General features: G+C 38.1%; 1 protein-coding gene across 1 annotated transcript; it reads left to right on the forward strand.

The window, feature by feature from the left end:
• Positions 1 to 4,841: 4,841 nt before the first annotated feature.
• On the forward strand, positions 4,842 to 14,003 carry LOC115819319 (calpain-2 catalytic subunit-like). The gene is made up of 19 exons (XM_030782880.1): positions 4,842 to 5,078; positions 5,335 to 5,407; positions 6,137 to 6,255; positions 8,254 to 8,387; positions 8,462 to 8,642; positions 8,773 to 8,847; positions 9,174 to 9,259; positions 9,858 to 9,929; positions 10,074 to 10,234; positions 10,461 to 10,621; positions 10,745 to 10,760; positions 10,994 to 11,193; positions 11,637 to 11,694; positions 11,834 to 11,898; positions 12,495 to 12,563; positions 12,679 to 12,757; positions 13,011 to 13,127; positions 13,624 to 13,676; positions 13,951 to 14,003. The coding sequence occupies exons 1-19, from the start codon at positions 4,842 to 4,844 to the stop codon at positions 13,975 to 13,977; spliced, it is 1,983 nt and encodes a 660-aa protein (XP_030638740.1). The 3' UTR covers positions 13,978 to 14,003.
• The last annotated feature ends 7,621 nt before the right edge of the window (positions 14,004 to 21,624 follow it).

Below are 21,624 nucleotides of genomic sequence, written 5' to 3' on the forward strand. Positions count from 1 at the left end.
CGGCAATGAGTACCTAGCCTGCCGAAAAGCAAAAGAAGAAGAAGAGTTCGACTAATCATAGTGCTGGATTCGTTCCCCTTGCCTTCACCCACCTACGGAAAAAAATATTCGCAAGCGTAGATGATTGACAAATGCGTTATGTCATTTTAAGAGACAGTAGCTGGAATCCACAAACCGACAGCAACACTCTTAACCTTAACTTTATCCCTCTCGTTCCCCCTCCTCACTCTGGCTGGCTCCTCAAGAGGGGACCGTTAGCCTAACGGTACGTGTGTATTAGCAAGATAGCTTGCTTGTTCACCAGTCATTTAAGCTGGCACAGTAAGTTATACTGTCCGTGAGTCGCAAATGGTTAAAGGTAACTTTTCACAGTATTCATAATATTAATTCGAAGTGCACTCGGAGAGCGCAGACCCCCGCCAAGGCCGACAGTCTACTCGGCCCTCAGTGTTAAGGAAAGTGGAAAATAATACGTGGATCCGCTCCAGAATTTAATGGGTTCTTCCTTGTCCCACGCTACTCCCTTCCACTAAGTTTCGTCAAAATCAGCTTGGTAGTTTTTCTGTAATCCTGCTGACAGACAGACAAACCGTACCGAAAACATAACCTCTTTGGCGGAGATAATTATTGCAGCCAAACCCGTCATCGTAATGAGAGGACCAGATCTTGGCACCCCCGGCTGAAAAGAAGCGAATTCACGCGCTGCAGTAATTTTTGGGCAGTTATCGGGAGAGATGACCGTGCCTCTACATCTCCACACTTCCCCACCGTGCATTCTGCCCAGTCTGCAATACTGATGTCTAAATTTGAACTGAGTATGTAGGCCTACCCGAAAATAAAAACTGAACCATTTACAGTAGCTTAGTGTAAACCCTGGCAGGATAAGGTTTAATGAATAAATAAATTACACAGTTAGATAAATAGGCAAACTAATAGCAGCACAACCAATGAAACAGGTTTTTCTCAGTTTGAAAGAATAAATGGTCCAACAGAATGTCATTATTTTTTCATACCTAGACAACCTGTTCAGTTTTTATTTTCAGGTACACACTCAGTTTGACTTCTGACATTAATAAGTGAGTCGGCTATCCAAAATATGCTATGTGTTATGTCTGTTTTTGGACGCACACATATGTACTTGAGCTGAATTTTTTTTCGGGGTAAGGTGGTACTCCAAGATTTTCTTCAAGATTGGCAGGTTTTTGTTTGATTTCAGTATGAGTGTACAATGATAAAACCTCCTCCTTTATTGTTCCAATTATTTTTTAAACAGTACAGTTGCCAAGCCTCAGAGACAGAGAGAGCTATTTGTTTGGTTTCAGTATGAGTGTACAATGATAAAACATCTCCCTTTGTTGTTGCAGTTATTTTTAAACAGAACAGATGCCCTGTCTTAGAGATAGAGAGAGCTATTTGTTTGGTTTCAGTATGAGTTTACAATGATTAAACCTCACCCTTTATTGTTCCACGGGATGCTGCCTCTTTGGCAAAAATCATAATCATGATTATTTCGGTCGATATTGAGATCATGATTATTCAACACAAATACTTATTGACTTTGGAAACATCATGCATTTATTGAACTTTGAAAAAAAATCTCTGGATGTTCTTGAACTTTGAATATAATTCAACTGAAAAACATAAAAAATGTTTTTAAAAAAAGAGATAAATAAAACAAATAAGGTGTGTGTGTGCGTGTGTGTGTGTATATATATATATATATATATATATATATATATATACACACACACACGCACACACACACACACATACACACATATATGTATGTATACATACAGTCATGCGTCGCTTAACGTCCACGATTAGTTCTGTGACATAGGACATCATGTGATTCGGACGTTGTGCAAACACCATATACATAGCAATTGTTTTATATACTTTAAAGCTATATGGGATACTATAGTGTACCTGTATTGACTAAATACAAAGATACTGTACACATACAGTACTTTATTTCAGTAATATTTTCGAAAGAAAATTAAACAGAGATAACGCTACAACGCTCAAGAGACGCCGCGATAAACGCGACTGGATGCTGCTGCCTACTAGTCTAAACTGTGCACTGTTATACGGTAAACTTATTTGTAAGTAGTAAGTATTTATTTGTAAGTTGGGAAAATTCACATCAAAATAACCATAGAAATTACAGTCCAGTACATACAAAAGCCAGTAACACAGGCGTTTATTATGACTGTTAAGACATATGTATTATAGGTTATTTGTAGCCTGCTGTACCATTATATGCCTGGTAGCTTTATATTTAAGAGACATGACATACATATGTTGCGTGCGGAAGCTGTTGCATTCGCTACGTCCGGTTGCATTCGCTATGTCCCGTTCTCACATCGGGATTTCTGAACTCTGTTATAACCGTATGGGACCACGGACGTATATGCGGTCGGACGTTGCCCGAACGGCCTTTATGGGCGCATGACTGTATACATCTAAATACATTTGAATAAATAATGCGGCACAATTATCGTTTTATCTCGATTATCTTGTTTTCAAAATGGTTGGAAGCCAGAATAGTAACTGAAAATAAAATTCGATTAATCACCCAGCCCTACAAAGCAGCCAATGATGCACACACTGGAGTGTTCCTAAAATGCTATGCTGTCTGTCACGAAGCTCTTTTACATGCCGAGTCATTTCTTAGCCCAATCTATCTATCTATCTATCTATCTATCTATCTATCTATCTATCTATCTATCTATCTATCTATTTATCTTTTACACTGTGTGTGTGTGTGTGTGTGTGTGTGCGTGTGTGTGTGTGTGTGTGTGTGTGTGTGTGTGTGTGTGTGTGTATGTGAATATACTCTTTTAAACATCTTTTAAAAGAGAACTGGAGGGTGCAGAGCAGAAAACACATGGTGAGAACACATCATGGTGCAGAGTGGAAAATGCAGTCTCATCTGCAAGCAGCTGAACTTTATTTTCTCTTTTGTTTTCTTTTGTTCTTGCTTAATTGTACAATTGAAAGATTTCCCCAGAAAATCCTATAGACATCCAATATAGATATAAGTGAACTGGATGCACCAGAAGTAAACTTGATATCTATTTACCAAGAAGGCAGTCTTAACTTGTAGTTAAATGTTATTCCTGAATGCAGAGCTTGCTCATAGTAAGCAAAAATTTGTAACTGAATATGTCGCTGGCCTCTTCGTATTATTCACCTGATAGCATTTCTTTAATTCATTGTTTCCCAGTTCTACTCAAAGATGCCCACAGCTCTGCATACTGTGTGTGTCTCTTTCCCTGCTCCAACACACTAGCTTAAACTAATCGAGGGCTTGATATTTAGCTGATTAGATGAATGGTGAGAGACCTAGAATATGCAGGCCCAATACTGGGAATCACTGTTGTAGCTAGCATTTCAGGTAAGTGTGCATTTGCCGCCACCTAATGGAGATTATGCAGTAAGGTACAACAGCATTGACACAGGCAGACAGTAGCTTTCACCAAATCACCTTCAGCTCCATTGTCATATATCGATAATGGACATTTACAGCATGTTTAACTATAAAATAGCATAATGTTATCAGAATTTTGTAACAAGAAATATAGTGTACAATTCGGGATCATGAATAGGTAGATGACTGATGTATTTCATGTGTTTTCTGCATAAAATAGGGTTTGTATACACTGCCTTTGCAAAAAAGTAGCTGTTTGAATTTGGAGCCTCTGGAGGTAGTGTTATGATCTGGGGTTGCTTCAGTTGGTCAGGTCTAGGTGCAGAAATCTTATAGGGCAATAAAATTAAGTCAGCTGAGTACCTGAATGTATTGAATGACCAGGTCATCCCATCAATGGATTTTTTTCTTCCCTGATGGCATGGGCATATTCCAGGACGACAATGCCAAGATTCATAGGACTGAAATTGTGAAAGAGTGGTTCAGGGAGCATAAGGAATCATTTTCACACATGTATTGGCCACCACAGAGTCCTGCCCTGATCTCCATTGAAAGTCTTTGGGATGTGCTGGGGAAGACTTCACAAAGTGGTTCAGCTCTCCCATCATCAGCAAGATCTCCACCAAAAAAGAATGCAACTTTGGACGGAAATAATTGTTGTGACGTTGCATGAGGCTGTCGAAACAATACCACGTGAAATGCGTGCCATAATCAAAGCTAAAGGTGGTCAACGAAATATTAGAGTGTGCGACTTTTCTTTGGCCAGGCAGTGTAGATATATTTCAATATCCTACCTTGTAATTTCATTGCATGTACTTGAAATTATAAGTTAATTTACATGTACTTTTATGTACTCTTCCATAAAAAGATTGAACTTACAGGCATTTTTATTTGTTAAATCACTATGCACAGGGGCCAGTTTGGACACGTGAGGAGAATGTTTTGACACTGAACTTTGAGTCCTGATGTCATCTGAGCATTAATGCTAAATGTGCGCTGCTGCCAACTGCTGGAAGACAGATATCTGGGACAATCTACAGACAGTCCATTAGTATAAACCAGCTTCCTCTGGAGAACACAAGGACTCAGACATCTTCAGAGAGGGTAAAGCTGTAGCAATGAAATCCATTCTATTCTCTTAGATCTTTTCAGGGTACATATCAGTAAATAGCGTCACTCAGAATATTTGTTATAGGAAGTCTGCCTTAAAAACAAGAAAATGATATGTTTGGCATTTATGGTCCGACAAGCTGTCAGTGTGGCTGTACAACAATGTACTGTCTGCAATAAAAGATATTGTACTGTTCTTTAGATAAGTTCTTCTGACTGTCAGGGTGTGTCATATGATACATAAAATCTAACTGTTTGTGTCTGTTCATTTTAAAACAGATCATTTCCAGTAGCAAGAATGCCTCCTCCTGGTGTGTGCTTGAGTATCCTATCTGAACGTAGTAGGAGACACGGTCAGGGGTCTCGTGATGCTCCTCTGAAATTCATGGACCAAGACTTCAGACACCTGCAGCAGCATTGTCTCATGAACAAACTATGGTTCATTGATGGCATGTTCCCCCCAGACAGAAAGTCTATTGGTCAAGGGATACTAAGTCCTGACCTGCTTCCAAGAGTCAGGTGGCTGAGACCACAGGTAGGTTTGTGCCTTCATCTTAAAACATGTAAAGTGTAATTTGTTTTAAATACTGTGGGTCAACATGCACAGTTACATATGGTGTCATGGAAGTAAGGAATTATGATAAATTGCATATTTCAAAAGTCCTGAGAAAATAACGATGTGACCAGATGCTAGTCAATCATATGCTCTTAATATGTCAGATTACTGATGAGTGGTAATGATATTAGAATTTGTCTTTACATGTGCTTTTTAATGTTGTTCATGTCCTTAGGAAATTGTTTCAAACCCTTGCTTCATTCTCAAAAATACATCAAGGTTTGATTTTGTTCAGTCAAGTTCCTTGGGTAAGTTAAACAGATCCTCCTCTCTAAAACATCTTAAAACAGATCATAAAACAGATAACATGACTTGGTGCACACTCAGGACAAAATTTACATATATAATATCTTTGAACCTCATGGTTTCACAGCAATGTGTCTTTATTCTTTTTATTGTTAACAGTGAATTGTTTTGAAAAGTGAACACATCACCCTGATTAATTTGAACTATTGTTTTTTTTATTATTATTAATTAAAAAAATGCTTAGGAATGGGTCAGAGTGGCTAACTATAAACAGATTTTAAAAGGTTTTAACAGTGCAGAATTAAGTGATGCTGTTTCCTCAGGTTCAGGACTTAAATGTTATGATCTCACTGTTTGTTTATGTCCCAGCCCTTAGGATTAATTCTTTAATAAATTGCACTGATTAGCAGTGTAATTTTTGAAATGCACCCATATGGTCTCCAATAGATTTGAAATGAATGAAGTTACTGGTGAAAGTTAGCTAGTATACTATAAACCTGATTTTTGACCATTTGCATGGTTATGCTATGATCTACTTGGATTTTTGTGCTTGTCAGCACACACTCCTATTAATCCACCTGTAATTAATAGTTTATCAAAAACTAGTCATCCCTATTTCAAATAATCAGGTAAAATCATGAGAGCATTTGTGCTTAAAACTTCAATTTAATCTGTAAATTTCATTAAAAAGTTAATATTATTAATTTTATTTTGTGTGTATTTGTGTTAAGGAAACTGCTGGTTTCTAGCCTCTCTTGGAGCACTGACACTTCATAGGCCGGTAATGGATCATGTTCTTCAGACTGGACAGACATTTCAAGATAATTATGCTGGGATTTTTCACTTCAGGGTAAGGTATCTTTTCCGCTGTTGCTTAGTAATGCATCCTACAGTTCATCAAGTGAAACTCTCATTTATAAATAACCTTCCAACTGTTGTCAGCTTGGTGACAGGATTTTGATAAATTAGCTGCTGTTAATATGCCAATATGCCAAAAATGGCAGATTTGCATGTTAGAATCATATTGAAACATTATCTGACTTTAAATGAGCAGTCTACATGCATTAATGTCGTGGTTTGAAGGACGTTATGGATGCATGTGCAGGTTTGTCAGTTTTATTTGAATTGAAGAGGATGAGACAAATGCTTCTTGGAATTTACAGGTTAGGATTCAGGCTTCAGGTATACACAACCGGTTGACAATGCAATTCCACATCAAAGAAGAAGGAAAAACCAGGAGTATTTACATAGAACAGAGCAAGACTAGAGCCATTTCTCAATACGAACTACACCAAGTATGTTCTCCCGTTCTTGGGAGTTCGGACTTGCAAGTTCAACTTGGGAGTCTGGACTCTCGATGACACGGGAGGATGCAGTACGCTCAAACTGCATTCTTGCTGGTTAGAGGCTCTGGAGCTAGCTAGCTCAGTCTGCTAGTAGATGTCACTTCTCCGAACATTAAGGACTTTTAAGGGGGTGCTACCGACCCATATTCGAATTCTGAAATATTAATTTCTCGCCTGGAAAATCTGAAAAACTACATTTGGTGACAGAACAACAGTCCTGATACGAAATTTATAGTCTTTTGGTAGCTCGTCTTCTGCTATCGCAACTTCTGTGAAATTGAATGAAATTTGTTCGGGGAAACTTGACTCTCCAGGACCACACAAGTCACCTCCTGATGCATCCTTGATAAAACCCACAAATCAAGAACACATCCGGGTATTTGATCTGTTCTTGGCTAGATGTGAACTTTGAAATGGAACGGTACTTCGGCCATGACTGATGACATTTCACAAGTCCACAGGAACACAAGTACAGAGAAGAACACATTTTGAGAAACGGCTTAGGTTAACCGAAAACAGGTGGAACTAATGATTCACAAATTAAGCAATCAGAAAGTGCAGTATAAATCTAACTTAAAATAGCCAACTGAGGCAGAAAGAGAGAACCAGGGTGTGACAGTTGTAAATATCTCTCTCATTTTCCTGGCATGGATATAGTCTTCAACTGTGAGGCATGTTATTTGGTCGAAATGTGAGAATAGGAAAGCAAATTCTTCCCCAGTCAGGGGCATATACATATCGTGAACTGAGATAATCCTCAAACATATAGAGGATGTGGATAATGTGGAAGCAGGCAGAATAAGACCCTCCAATGTACTGTGTCAGTGACAGATATCAGGGTTGGTTTACATGGTCTTACTAATGGCTGGAAAAAGTAAACAATACAGATTGGACACTCCCAAGTCCAAATGGGGGAGGCACTACAGAGAGTGGTGGAAACAACCTGTGGGACTTCAAGATCCAGACAGATAAACAAGTAAAGGCTAAGATACTGTGATAACAGATAAGGCACAGAACATGGCAATGGCTATAGATGTGGCAATACCAAGTGATGGTGACATCAAAAAGAAAGAGTACGAGATGCTGAAAAAATACCAGGGGTTGAAGAAAGAGCAAGAGAGAATGTCAGAGGTGAAAACCAGGGTAATGCTCCAGCAGAACCTAGTGTTGACCACACTGATCTCAGTCCAGAAGAGCACGATCCTAGCATCAGCAAAAACGTTGTGCTGCACCCTAAAGCTCCCAGGCCTTTGGCCCCAACCAAAGGAGGATACCATCCACAGGAAAAAAAATAAGGGTGAGACAGGAATATGTGCTGTCTACCTCAAAAGGAAGTCCCTAAATTCTCATTTTCTATGTGTAGGACCCATACTTCAGGCCAGGTATTAATTATGACAGACATAATTGTTACAACTATGTATTATGGTGACATATTGCTGTTTTGACCCCTTTAAAAATAACAGTTGTTTTCAAATCATCATATTCTTCCACTATTTTGACAGTTCTGGCGATTTGGAGAATGGGTCGAAGTTGTGATTGATGACAAGTTGCCCACACTCGACGGAAAACCAATCTTTGCTCATTCGAGAGATCTAACTGAGTTCTGGCCTGCTTTGCTGGAGAAAGCTTATGCCAAGTAAGACCTTTAGTAAACCTCTGATAAGTTCAGCCTTCCTTCTGGAGACTACAGGTGTGTTTTCGCTCTCTTAGGGTCTGTGGATCTTATGCAGACATGGATAAAGGTAACATCAGTGAAGCACTGATGGACTTCACTGGTGGACTGGCAATGACCTTTCAGCTGAATGAGCCACCAGAGCAACTATGGGAGCTAATGTGTAGAGCAGGACAGTCTGAATCTCTGATGGGTTGCGGCACTCCTCCAGGGGCAAGTGTTTAAGTTTAGTTTAAAGTTTTGACAAACCAATCTGTCCAAAGCTCTATCACAAAATATGAAAAGTCAATATGTGATGAAGTGACGAGGACCAGTCAGTCATTATCTGTCCTGCATGAATTTGTTTTAGGCAACATGGAATAACAGCTTGTTGCCCAATGGTCTTGTAAAGGAACACGCCTATGCGATTACAGGCGTCATGAAAGTAAGTTTAAACTTTCTTCTTATATGCGACACTGTGGCTGATACTAGAGACTTTCCTCAAACTAAGAAAAAAAAATTTTTTTTGAGCTTCCAAGATATTGTATGAAATTACTCATGTGTTCAATGCTGCCTGCTTATTTAACAGGTCAGTTTAACGTAAAACAACTTAAACTGCACTTCATTGTTCCCCAGATGATGCCTTGAACTTTTATGGCTGCGTATGTGTTTTTAAAGCAAAGTTATTTAAATAAAGGTTGTAATGATTATGTCAATGATTATTTACATAAATTATTGTTCATGTAAAATGATTAATGATGCTCCATCTAGGCAATAAGCAATGGTTGCCCAGTGAGACTGGTGAGAATATTTAACCCCTGGGGCTATATGGAGTGGACCGGTGACTGGAGTGACCGGTAAGAACATAAGCCTTATATTTATGATTCAAATTCATTTAAATATTTCCCTTATATTTTTTCCTTACCTTGATCTTACAAACAAGTTTTGGTACACCTATTCTGTTTTTCAGGGTGTGCATAATGACCTACTGTAAAAGTGTACAATGATATACAATAAACTGGATTTGTGTTGGAGATCAATACTGTTGCTTTAAATCCAAACTGAATCTTGATACCTAAGTCTGAGTCCAAGACCAGGTCACAAGATTATATAAACACACTCATAAGTAATTTAATAATGATCAGTTGGTTGTTCATGTAAACTAGCCTGAGCGTAAGTAATCAAGCGTTCTGATGAAGCTAGAAGCAAATAGTTAATATGAGATAATTTGGGTAACAAAACCTCATCTCTGAGGGTGCATTCTGGTGAGATGCCTATTGTAATTTGATGTTCTCTCAGGTGTCTTATGATATGATTTGCTGACAATTTTGCAAATTGAAAGGGAGGTCTCTGTGAAATTTCAAGCAGTGAGCATTGTTTATATATGTTGCCAAACACCATTTTGAATTGCAAAGATATACATTCTTCTCAAAATATTTTATTTTATATATGTAGGTCACCAATGTGGAAAACAGTGAATGAAGAGACTCAAAAATTCAACAATATAATTGACAACGGCGAGTTCTGGTAAATAGACGTTATTCTCTTGGAGAAGAGTCTCAAATCTTGTACTTCTTTAGTTCAATTAAATCTTAGATCTTTTCCTGCTGTATCTTTTTTTTTTTATTTCACTTCAGAAAAAATTCAAAATTAATATATTGACCTCTGTAGGATGTCCATGGAAGACTTCCTGAAAAACTTCACACAATTGAATATTTGCAGTCAAAGCATCGATGTATTAGCCGGCACTCCTGCCAGTCACTGGACATCTCGATTCCATCATGGCAGATGGGTAGTAGGAACTACAGCAGGTGGCTCTACTAATGACCTAGGTACATTTTCTTGTACATTCCAGGTAGATTCTACAAAAATCCCACAGAAAACTTGAACATTTAAAAAAATATAAAAGAGAGAGAGAGAGAGAGAGAGAGAGAGAGAGAGATGCTCTTTTCTCATTTCACTGTTCATGAAAAAAAGATTGTGATATGTATGTATTATCTTGTTTCCTCCCATACACAGTAAATTGAATTGATTAAAATGTGTATTGTTTTCTTGTAGACAGTTTCTGGAAAAATCCTCAGTATTATGTCAAGCTCAGCAAAATGGATGATGATTCTGCAGACAAGGATCCAAACATCCTTGTGTCCCTCATGCAGAAGTCTGACAAGAGACACAGACATCTAGCAGCTTATTTCCACATAGGCTTCAGCATTTATGAGGTGGATTTCCAGCATAAGATTTTGATTTGTTTTCTGTCTATGAGACAGACAGTCCTTTACTTGTACCTGGTCATATATTAACAACAGTTTTTTCCCCACCCCTTTTCCCCCTGACTCTTACAGGTGCCATCACATGTAAGTTTTTGACTGTATACAATTTATCTGAAGCACTCATACCTGCTAAACGTGGTTTGTTGATAGAGCTTGTCTCTTTCACTCAGCAGGGCTTTTAGCCATGTAAGGTCATTTATTGAACCTTACTTTGATGAAGGCGTTGTAGAAAATTACTCTTTCTATAAACTGAAAAAAAAATCCTTTTATGATTGATAACTGTATCCACTCTAACCACTGTATCGTTCTGTGTTCAGCTAGAGGGGCAGACAGGAAAGTTCCCTGCATCTTTTTTCAAAAGACACCGTCCTGTTGCACGAACCAAAAAATATCTGAATGCTCGTGAGGTGATTGAATTCTTTAGACTCAAACCTGGTGCGTATCTTGTTGTCCCATCAACCTTCAATCCAGACGAGACTTCTTCCTTTATCTTGGCCATCTTCTCAAGGACAAAGGCCCAGGTTGAGTGAGTATCAGTTTTTTTTTTCATTTTATTTATTCTTAGTTCACATAGTAACACATAACCATGTTTATGCTTTTAATCGTTATGTCTTATGTTAAGGATTTGCATAATAAAACATTTTTAATGTATTTATTACCTTTCCTAAGGGAGAATTCCAATCGCAAACTGGACATAACAAAGGTACATAGGACCAAGATTTTTTTCTATCTAAACTTAAATATCTAGAAAAAATTTAGAGAAAACCAATAATTAATAATAATCTTTTATTTTTAGACCATTCCTGCTAATAATTGGACTGAAAATGATCAGAAAGCATCACCATTTCTTCAGTACACAGATCGGGTAAGGTTATAACTTTCTCTAACCCGAATTACTCGTGAAATAAAAGGATTATTATTGTGGACCAAACATACTTGAATAAAATGCTCTTCTCTGTTACAGTATAAGGAAGTGGATGCAGAACAGCTTCAGAAATTGTTGAATGAAAACCTTCTAAGTGGTAAAATTTACAGGGGTTTGGAGAATTCACAATATGTAGTAGGCCAATGTTTGCCAGTATGTATGTATGTATGTACATATGCATGTATGTATGTATGTATCTGTGTATGTATGTGAACTGTAAAAGTTTTTTCTTTCAGGATTTTCACAGAAAAAGACAAACTTCAGCTTGGACTCCTGCCACAGCATTGTTGCAATGATGGATGTATCTTTTATAGCTTACAAAAAGAAAAAACTCATGTAGCGTCACTTAGCAATTAACAGATGCCAAAACAGTGTAAGAGGACAACTCCTAATAAATATACCTAGCCGCACCTGTAGCCACATGAAAATGGATCTCACAGTTCTTATGTGTTGCTCAGTTGCTTCTGTTGGGGACAGGAGTGGTAAGATACCGCAGTTGAGATAAAGATATAGATATCATCATATCAGCCATAGAGATTCAACTGTGATCCTGAAAAAGTGTCATGTATTAAAAAGAGTACTTTTATAGACTCAAGTATTAAAAGTATTGGCAAACAAAATATCTGGAAAAAGATGAATTTGTAACAGACTGTAGACTATCTTTGTTGCTTTAGGGTAATTTATAGTCTGTAGTTTTCTCCATATCTTACCTGCAGTTCCAACTTCCTTCACACTTACTGACTTACTGTTCAATGTCACATGACTTTGTTTAAATGCTTGGATGGAATAATATCTGAGAAATGAGTAGTATTTAAGATAAAAACAAAATTAAATGAACTGAAATTTTAATTATTTGTAGTCTGTTTGAAATGTCTTCTTAACTGCAGTCTATGCCAGCTGTCTGTCTCTGGACGACTTAATGAAGATGAATTCATACGTTTGTGGAAACGAGCAGTCCTGTACAGGGTAATGAATCAAAACGCCTGTAATATTTATATAATATATGGTATATATGGTATGGTAATATATAATCTACATTACTATATCTGTTTTCTCCTTTTGTTTTGGATATGTTTCACAGGACATCTTTTATCGCACGGATGTCTCTCGGACGGGAAATCTATCAATGAATGAACTGAGAAATGCACTCGAGGCTGCAGGTGAAGGCGCCTTATAACACTGACTTATTTGGAGAAAATGTAATTTTACTGGAGCTTCGTTACTGAGCAAAAGAAAACAATGTCTCATAAATATGTATCACAGTTTACAAAAGATCCTCATTGAACTCCAGATATAACTAATGATTACTAGAATTCTAATCTTGACTCTGCATATTTGGGAGTTGATAGTGTTGGATCAAAGACTGCTCTGACATAATGAATGCTCTAATATTGTTCTTGACACCTGTCTCAGGGTTTGGTTTGAATGATCACATGCTGAACCTCATGGCCTTGCGTTACGGTGGCTCTACTGGGGAAATGTCACTGGAGAGCTTCATTTGTCTAATCTTGCGTATGGAGTCTATGGCCAGTAAGTCCAAAACTAAGTACATATTTTAAGTCCAAAACATATAAGATTGTGCCCAGCTGGGACATACTTTTTTTAGTTTCAGGTATAGTAGTGCCATTTAACATACTCTTCAAAAAAAGCAAAAAACAAAACAAAACAATATAACAGCATGTACCATTTTCCATGGTGTTTCAGACTGCTTATGGAGATGGAATATACCTTGTATTTGAATCTCTTAGAGAAAGTGAAGGTAAAATTTGAATCTGGGTATGGATGACTCATTGGACAGTCAAAAACCATAATAGTTTATGCTATGTCTTACAAGGACTGCTCAGGGCAATAAACTTTATTTGTCTTGGTTCCTTGACATGTTGCCATGTGTGCATCTTTATTTTTGCAGGCTTATGTTCTTCCTAGGTTTGTGGACAGTGTCATTATTTTTGTAATTCTGCCATTATAGGGCAATAACAATTTATTAAGGTGGAAAAGGTAGAATCCCACCTGTTTTTCTCCACAGAAATATTCAGAAAAATTGCTGCCGGAGGAGAGATGCATCTTGGAGAAAATGAGGTAGAAACATCAATAATTTCTCTGTACAGAGCAAATGCCTCAGAGATTTAGTCACTGAGTCAAACCAAGAAAGAGAAAACATATGAATTTACCTTTGAAAGAGAGCCTTGACAGCAGGACAAAATATGCATCTGAGCCCATTTGAATATGGACTGTGTGTCATCTAATTGCATGATCGGTAACCTGCTTCATGACTAGATCTTCTTTTAGCCCTGTAAGAATATCTACTGTATCAATTACCATCTGAACTAGGGCTGTTTCTTTCTTATTTCAGTGGATGTATCTCACCATGTACTCTTGATTGCAACTCTGACTGGACTACAGAAATCAACACTGTACAACACTGTACTACTGAAATCATTTGTAGTTGTACTGTGCAACTACAACAACCCAGACCTAAATGTAATCTGCTGAGTTTTTAATGTTAATCATTAATCACTTTTTAACACTGATTCACTGTAATCGGAAGCACTACAAATAATTTTGCTCACAGAGATACCTGTTTGCCTATGACTTACAATCACAAAGTTTGTCACTGCATTACAGTGTACTTGTCATTGCCCACTGTGACCAGTGTGGATGAAATTTCTCAGGATTTAAATGCAAAAACATGCATGCAGTGGAGAGGAGACAAGAAGTCAAGAGACAGAAAAGAGAGCAGACTGACCTACTTAGATAAAGTCGATTGTAAACTGTGGTGTCAATCCTATTAAGTCCTAAAAACATTTAGTGTTATTATCTATTGTGTAATCATTTACTACTGGCAATCAAAATGTTGATGTCTGAAGGTAGTCTGTTTGAAGAATGAACTTTTCATAGCTGAACCTGAAAAAACAGAAGACCTTGCACTGAATCAAGACAATAATAAACTGACAGGAAAATGTAACCAGATTAAAATGATCATGGAAATGTGGTTGTTGAAGTGCATTCATTTGTTTCCTCTACTACTACTTGACCAGTTTACTGAGTCTTTAGAAATGATTGAAAATTTTGGTAAGATAGTTATTAAAAGATAAGCATTTTAATTGTTTAACTAACTGGCACACAATTAAAAAAAGGTTTTCACTATATGTCCATGTTTGATGCTGCTGTATTTTGACAACACTTTGCTGTGTCAGTGATATGGACAAGTTACAGTAAATGGTTCACTGTGAATATTTGGCTGAATACTAACATCACTTCACTTCACTATAACCATAATCATATCGGGTCAAGACCGAGTCTAAATGAGAGAGAGTCAAGACCAAGACAGAAAACAAAGAATCCTTTCTGAGATCACTTACTTACCTGTTTATAATAATTGCGTGATCTTATATTTTAAGATGATAATTTTTAACCGTGTAACAGCACCGTAGGATCAAATTAGGTCATGTTATTTACTTTAAGTATAGCCATTTCACTTAATATCACACTCAACACTCTCCAAAGACAAAACAGCATGTAAACCCCACCCTGAGAAGGCTGTTAGACCGTATTTGTGATTTAAACCAGTGCCCATTTTCTGAACAAGCTCGCTTAATCAATGATTTTGCTTTGAAGGTGAAGTTACATGAGAAAAAAAAACACAACTAAAGGCAGCTGGACTTGGTTGAGATCAACTAGAGCAGGGGTGGGCAAATCCGGTCCTGGAGGGCCAGTAACCTGTCGGGTTTTTGTTTTCACCTCTTAGTTACCTGTTGATTTTCACCTTGCAAACAGGTGTGCACTCTCTTCAGCCAGTCACAGATAGTATTTAGTTAGCTGACAAGAAAAACAGCAGGACCATGGCCCTCCAGGACCGGATTTGCCCACCCCTGAACTAGAGTATTTGATGAGACCAAGGGCCAAGACAGAGATAAATCCAAGTGCAAATACCAACTAGTCTAAGACAAGTCTGGAGCACAGTGAGGCGATGTTTCGGAGATGTTTCAGTTTATTCTGTATCATATTTCATGCTTTATAACAAAGTTTGACATACCCGTTTTGATCATAAGAAATGAGTGTGTTTAAGAAAATCATGTACGGTTTTGATTTAAGAGTTGTGCATGAATCAGAGAGGAGATAATCCAAGATATTAAACATGGACTTTCGCTTATACAAACTGCTATGCTGCTTGTATTTTTGTCTAACCAAATTGGAGGAAACAAAACATCTCTTCTGGACATAAGCTGCAGGGTTTGGAGGTTTTGCTCCCGAAAAAACAGAAAAAACATCTTGAGTCTGAGACTGGACTCGAGTCCTACAGCCCTGTCCTGAGGTGATATTGATTCTTATCAGTATGTCTCCAGATGGTATGCATGCGGCCACAACATCGCGTTGAGCCTGGCATTTGTTCGATGTGATGCCGAGTGGTTTTCGCTTGGATGTGCACTGGTCTGGAGCACAGTGAGGCCTGGGAAATAGAGAGGAGAATTTCAGATCAAGGGAATCAGGGCCAGAGAAAGGGTCAAGGAAGAGGATGGCTTAAACAGCTCTAACACAGTATTTACTGATGGTGCAATAAAAAGGCTAAAAAATTTCTGATGTTCGTCGCCAAACAGTGTAGAAATAAAAAATAAAACAGCACTCATAAGTACATTCTTCCAGACTCAAAAAAAAAAAATGAAAAGCAAGGCAGAATTGAAAGTTCCAGGTTTCAGGTGTTTTGAATGTATTACAGAGCTTGGGTAGAACAGGATTAGGGTTCATCAACATACATATCTGTTCAAGCAGCAAGTGATATGAGTCCTTTAGACATGTATACAGTTGAAAGTAACGCTTTGAAAAGTATGTTAAATATCTTAATATTTTCACAATAGCACTACATTTTCGATCAAACCTCCACAATGGAGGAAAGGATTGGGGATATGAAGCAGTTCTCTATTTCATTACCATTTTCCTTTATTTCAGCCTCGCTCCACATATTGTTGAAAAATCACACATCCATGATTACACAAGTATTTCATTTAGTGAATATTTGTTTTTTAATGTTTGATTCATATTTAGCCATAACAGTGTTTCAATGTATTTGTGTCACACAAAGGCAGCATTGTGGTTCTGAAAATGATTAATTTTTTGCAGAAAAATCAGTACACCTATGATATACTGTTACAAAGTAGAAAACTGGTATTTCATATTTTTTATGTTTGCGTCTGCAAAGATTATGATACATCACAGGCAGAGAATAATTTTTAATGGATTACTGTAGCTACCATATAGAAAGTTGTTGAAAACATTTTTGGAACCCTTGAAAATGCAACAAGAACTCTTGTCTCCAAATTACAGTGGTAAAATACTACTGCATCAGATCAGCTGTTGCTGTCCAGCAGAGGTGTACTTCTTTAACCTCCTTATTGGTGACCTTTTCACAAGTCCTCACAAAATGACACATTTCCATGTTGAACAACTTCTGCAAACCTCACAACCATAAAACCATACAAGCCATTTTAAAATGGTACAGTAGTCAGAAATTTGTTTTTTAAAAATGTCTATACAGTTGAATTATATGTCATTTTTGTCACAGCTGCTTCCAGACAGCCCTGGGTACAGTCACTCCTTGTCTGGCCACATTCTGCCTCCCCTTCACTGTTAGTCTCACCTGGATCTCATCGACTTTTTATCCCCTCATTCTTTGAAGTACTGAGTGTTCCAACATGGTTTACCATGAGTTACAGGCACACTAATCTCCACAGCCCACAGACTAAATAAGATAAAAGCTTACAGGAATAGGGGTGTAAACATGGCCTTATGTGTGTATGTGTGTGCTGGTATATGTGTGTGTAGGTGTGTTTGTGTGTGAGTATCCAGGCTATATTTGTGTGTATATACATGTAGCTAGGCTAAGAAGTTTGAAGGCTAAGAAGTTTTAATCAGTTTGCACATTGGGGTTTGTCACACTATGGTGGTTGCACTAGGCCAAATATTGTACAGAAAAGTGTGGAAATGATTCTACTTATTGCACATAGACCAGAAAGGCAGTGAATTAGCACTGCAATTGTGATCTCTCGCTCATATAGGGGAAGTTGTTTCCTCATACAGCGACTTAGGGACTGAGATTAACATTAACTTGTAGAACCATCTCCATTCTATTTCTTTAAGTCTCTCTCTGATTCATGATAGTATGAACAGGTGAAATATCTGTTCTACAGCCAAATCAAACCAAGGAACCAAATTATCAATTCCAAACCTTGAGTTTTGACATTGAATCACAGTTCGGTTTGACGTCAGGTAGTTTATTATATGTAGATTGATAAGTGTCACACACTGGATGGAACAGGACCATCAGCACAGTGACAATTACTGTCTGAATTATGAGAATGTGTCTGTTTATAAAAGGATTAGAAATGTGTTTTTTGCCCTGTCTGACATTAGCCTCATATTTATTGGCAATATAATTCTCTGTCTTTTTACGGTTTGGGTTGATATCTTTAATGTTGACTTCTCTGTATTGTTTGCAGCTGGATTTGGTCTCATTTACAATAATAGTGTGTATTTTTTAAATGCTTCTACTACTTCTTAGGAAGAACTGACTATGTACACTATGCTTGTTCAATGCTTTAAAGCCACACAGTTCCCCATGCTCAACATAATTAACATTCACACTGAACTTGGTCACATCCACACAGCTGAGGCTAAAAAGGAAAATTCACTCCGTAGCAGAATCCACCACTGAATTCACAACTCCTCCCTAAGTCCTTCACTGTCCTTTCTTAAAATGGACAAATAGACATGCTGCACAATAATTTTTCATATCATACCGTGGTATGTGAATGTAACTTTTTAGTATTATGTATTTGTACTGTATGTTATCGATGTTAAGAAAAAGAGAAAACTTCATGTTTGAAAGTACAGCTCAAACTACAGACTCTGAACATGACAGCTAAATGAACTCAGAGGTTTTGAAAGTAAAATGTTAATTACTGTATTCTCCATGTGTATCAGTTCTTTTCTCAGATGAAGCTGTTCTATGTAAGAGAACTTTAACAGGAGGCCTAAACACACCTGTGGTAATCTGAAAGGGTTTAGATAAGTTACAGTAAAATTCATTTAAAACTTGAAAATGATGTGAAAATAACGTGAAGTAATGCCTGCTCTCTCTATTAGACCAGTGCCATGAAAATGTGAAGACAGTGAGAATGGAGTATGGAGCCTGTTACATGTTATTCTAAATACAAACAGAATAAATGATGGTAAAGTTCTTTAGAGACTAGAATATAAATATAGTTGCGAGCAGCAATGTGGGGACCAAGCAGAGTAAAGTCACCATGACCACTTGATCTGAATATGTTGAAAGCACTGATAGTGACAATTAACCTGACACTCACTTTTGCTAAGAGAAACACATGAACACTTAAGAGGCAAAAATATGTCTTCGCTTATTGCGGCGCCCCCCCCAGAGGTCAAATGACACATAATTTTTTGCATGTCCTCAGGAAGGTATCTCAAGTTCATACACCAAGCTTGGTGTCAATACATCATAGTGTTGCTGAGATATGCTCTCACTTCTTGTTTGGCAGCTTCGCTGCTGAATTTTAATTGCATGTAATGGCTGAATGGTTTTGCAAATCGAAAAGCCAACAAATAACTTTTGTGATGCGTGGTCTGAGGGTCATCTGTGCCACTTTTGGGGAAGACTGGACAGAATTTGTGGCCTGTGAAAATTTTTAAACTTGAAATGCAGTATGACGGCTGCATCAATTAGGTTGACATGACAAGTTGACATGACTAGGTCTTTGGACCTCCCACAGCAGCACCAGACATGAATCAGTTATTTCAGGCAAACACGTCAACAGTTATTAGCAAAAATACATTTTTGCTTATTGCAACGTCCCCCAGTGGACAAATGACACAGACTTTTTCTGTACATCTGCTGAATGGGGTCATGAGTCCATGTGGTTTTGATACATCAAACTGTCGATGAGTCATGACCTCACTTCCTGTTTGGCAACTTTGCCGTCAAATATGATTGCAATGATAACAAGAAGAAGAAGAAAAGGTAGAAACACAATGGGTGCCTATGCAGTTTCACTGCTTGGCCCCCAAATAGGAGAGGTGACTCTTCCTGTATTAAAGATTGGTATTCACACTCAGCAGTTTCTCTTTTGGAATGAAAAAATCTGAAATCTCCACACTTCACTGTATCAAATCTGTAACAGTGAGTTTAATATAGAAAAGGTTTTGTGTGTAATCCTCTGTTTCTTTAATGTAAGTGAGTGAACTGATTGCATTTATATTCAACATTGTATGAACACATTAACAATTAAAGACCTTTGGTCACCATTTTAAAACACACCATGAATTTTACATTTTAGTTACAAAAATATAAAAATATGTTTTGAAAATGAGTAAGTCATGGGTGATCGACAGTAATGCTTCTTCATGTTCATCATGTCATTGATGTTCATAAAATGTACGGAGATGTTTCGGTTTATTTTGTATCATATTTCATGCTTTATAACAAAGTTTGACATACCCTTTTTGATCATAAGAAATGAGTGTGTTTAAGAAAATCATGTACGGTTTTGATCTAAGAGGTGTGCATGAATCAGAGAGGAGATAATCCAAGATATTAAACATGGACTTTCGCTTATACAAACTTCTATGCTGCTTGTATTTTTGTCTAACCAAATTGGAGGAAACAAAACATCTCTTCTGGACATAAGCTGCAGGGTTTGGAGGTTTTGCTCCAGTTCTACACAATCAAATCTGCTAATTATAGTCCTCTGACATCAGGGAATACCAGAGTAAAGTATGTTGCTTTAAAGCTGAAATTGTGATGAAGCTGAAGTTCTCTCTCTGATATAAGACGAGCACAGATTGTCAGAGTCTGTGTTCAGGAGAGATAGGAAAGGAAGAGTGTTACCTGGCACTGCTTGAGGAGTTAGAAATGACTCTTTACTGTTTTTCAGGATTTTTCTTTGGCCTTAGACCATTTATTAGTGACTCATTGCTTGACTGACATGCTGATGGATTTTAAATACAAGCTTGGCTATGCAGCTATCTTCGACATGGAAGAGTGGAAGCTATGTCACAAATTGAAGGAGACTGGATGGAAGTGCAGTCAAATTTTTCATTCTAATTGTCATCTGAATACTTTGTCAATAAACAGTCAATAGACTTAAAGGAGATGCACCACAGTGGGTAGTTGACCATCAGGAGAAGTGGAAGGCAAACCCAATGTTTTGCATGGTTCATGTATCTTTTTTAGTCTGTCTTTGACCCAAGCCTATTTCAGCTCATTCAACAAGGTGAAACCAATGCTTCAGATGACCATGCTAAGGTCCCAGTTCCTGCTGCTGAGATCCATGTGGTGGCTCCAGTCTCATTCCCAGCAGCTCCAGTGCCAATCCTTCTTCCTATAACAGAATCTGCCGTTCCATTCCCAGCTCTTGTTGCTGCTGAAATTGTGTTGGTGTTGGTTCCTGATGCTTCTGAAGCTCCAGTTCCTGTGTCTGCAGTAGTGCCTGATGCTCCAGTCCCTGGTTCTTTTTCTGCAGAGGCTCCTGCTACTGCTCTTGTTCCAGTCCCAATCACCTCTGAGGTTCCAGTTCTTGTTCCTGCTCCTGTAGCTCCAAGCTCCCCACCAGCTTCTGAGCCTGTTGTTCCACAGGTCACCACACCTGTAGCACAAGCCCATGCCCATCCAAAAATGGTGTCAGCGAACTATAGAATCTGCATCGCAGTTTGTTACAGGATCAAATCCACAGCGATGACAAAGTCTCCAGTGCCAGTTCTTGTCCCTCCTGAGTGGCCTCTGGCTCCAGCTCCTTTGCTGGCCTCTGTTCTCATGCCTGTTCCTCCTGATTTGCCTCCTGAATCCTGTGATCCAGCTGAATCACCTCCTGTCCTAGTACTCGTTCCTCCCAGGTTGCCTCCTGTCTCTTAGGATGTCAGCCTTTACCAAGCCTCAAGTTTCAGTTCCCATTTCTTAAAGGCTGTAGGCCTTTGCAGTTCAGCTGCCTGCTCCACCCCAGCCTCTAGCCTTGTCACC

This window comes from Chanos chanos, chromosome 8 (genome assembly GCF_902362185.1).
Source record: "Chanos chanos chromosome 8, fChaCha1.1, whole genome shotgun sequence".
Lineage (NCBI taxonomy): Eukaryota > Metazoa > Chordata > Actinopteri > Gonorynchiformes > Chanidae > Chanos > Chanos chanos.

Bases quoted from the DNA above. Each gene is read 5' to 3' on its own strand.
- LOC115819319 (XM_030782880.1), top strand. From the start codon at position 4,842: ATGCCTCCTCCTGGTGTGTGCTTGAGTATCCTATCTGAACGTAGTAGG. The intron at 5,079-5,334 runs GTAGGTTTGTGC...TCATGTCCTTAG, and splicing joins TCAGGTGGCTGAGACCACAG to GAAATTGTTTCAAACCCTTG. The intron at 13,677-13,950 runs GTAGAAACATCA...TTCTTATTTCAG, and splicing joins TGCATCTTGGAGAAAATGAG to TGGATGTATCTCACCATGTA.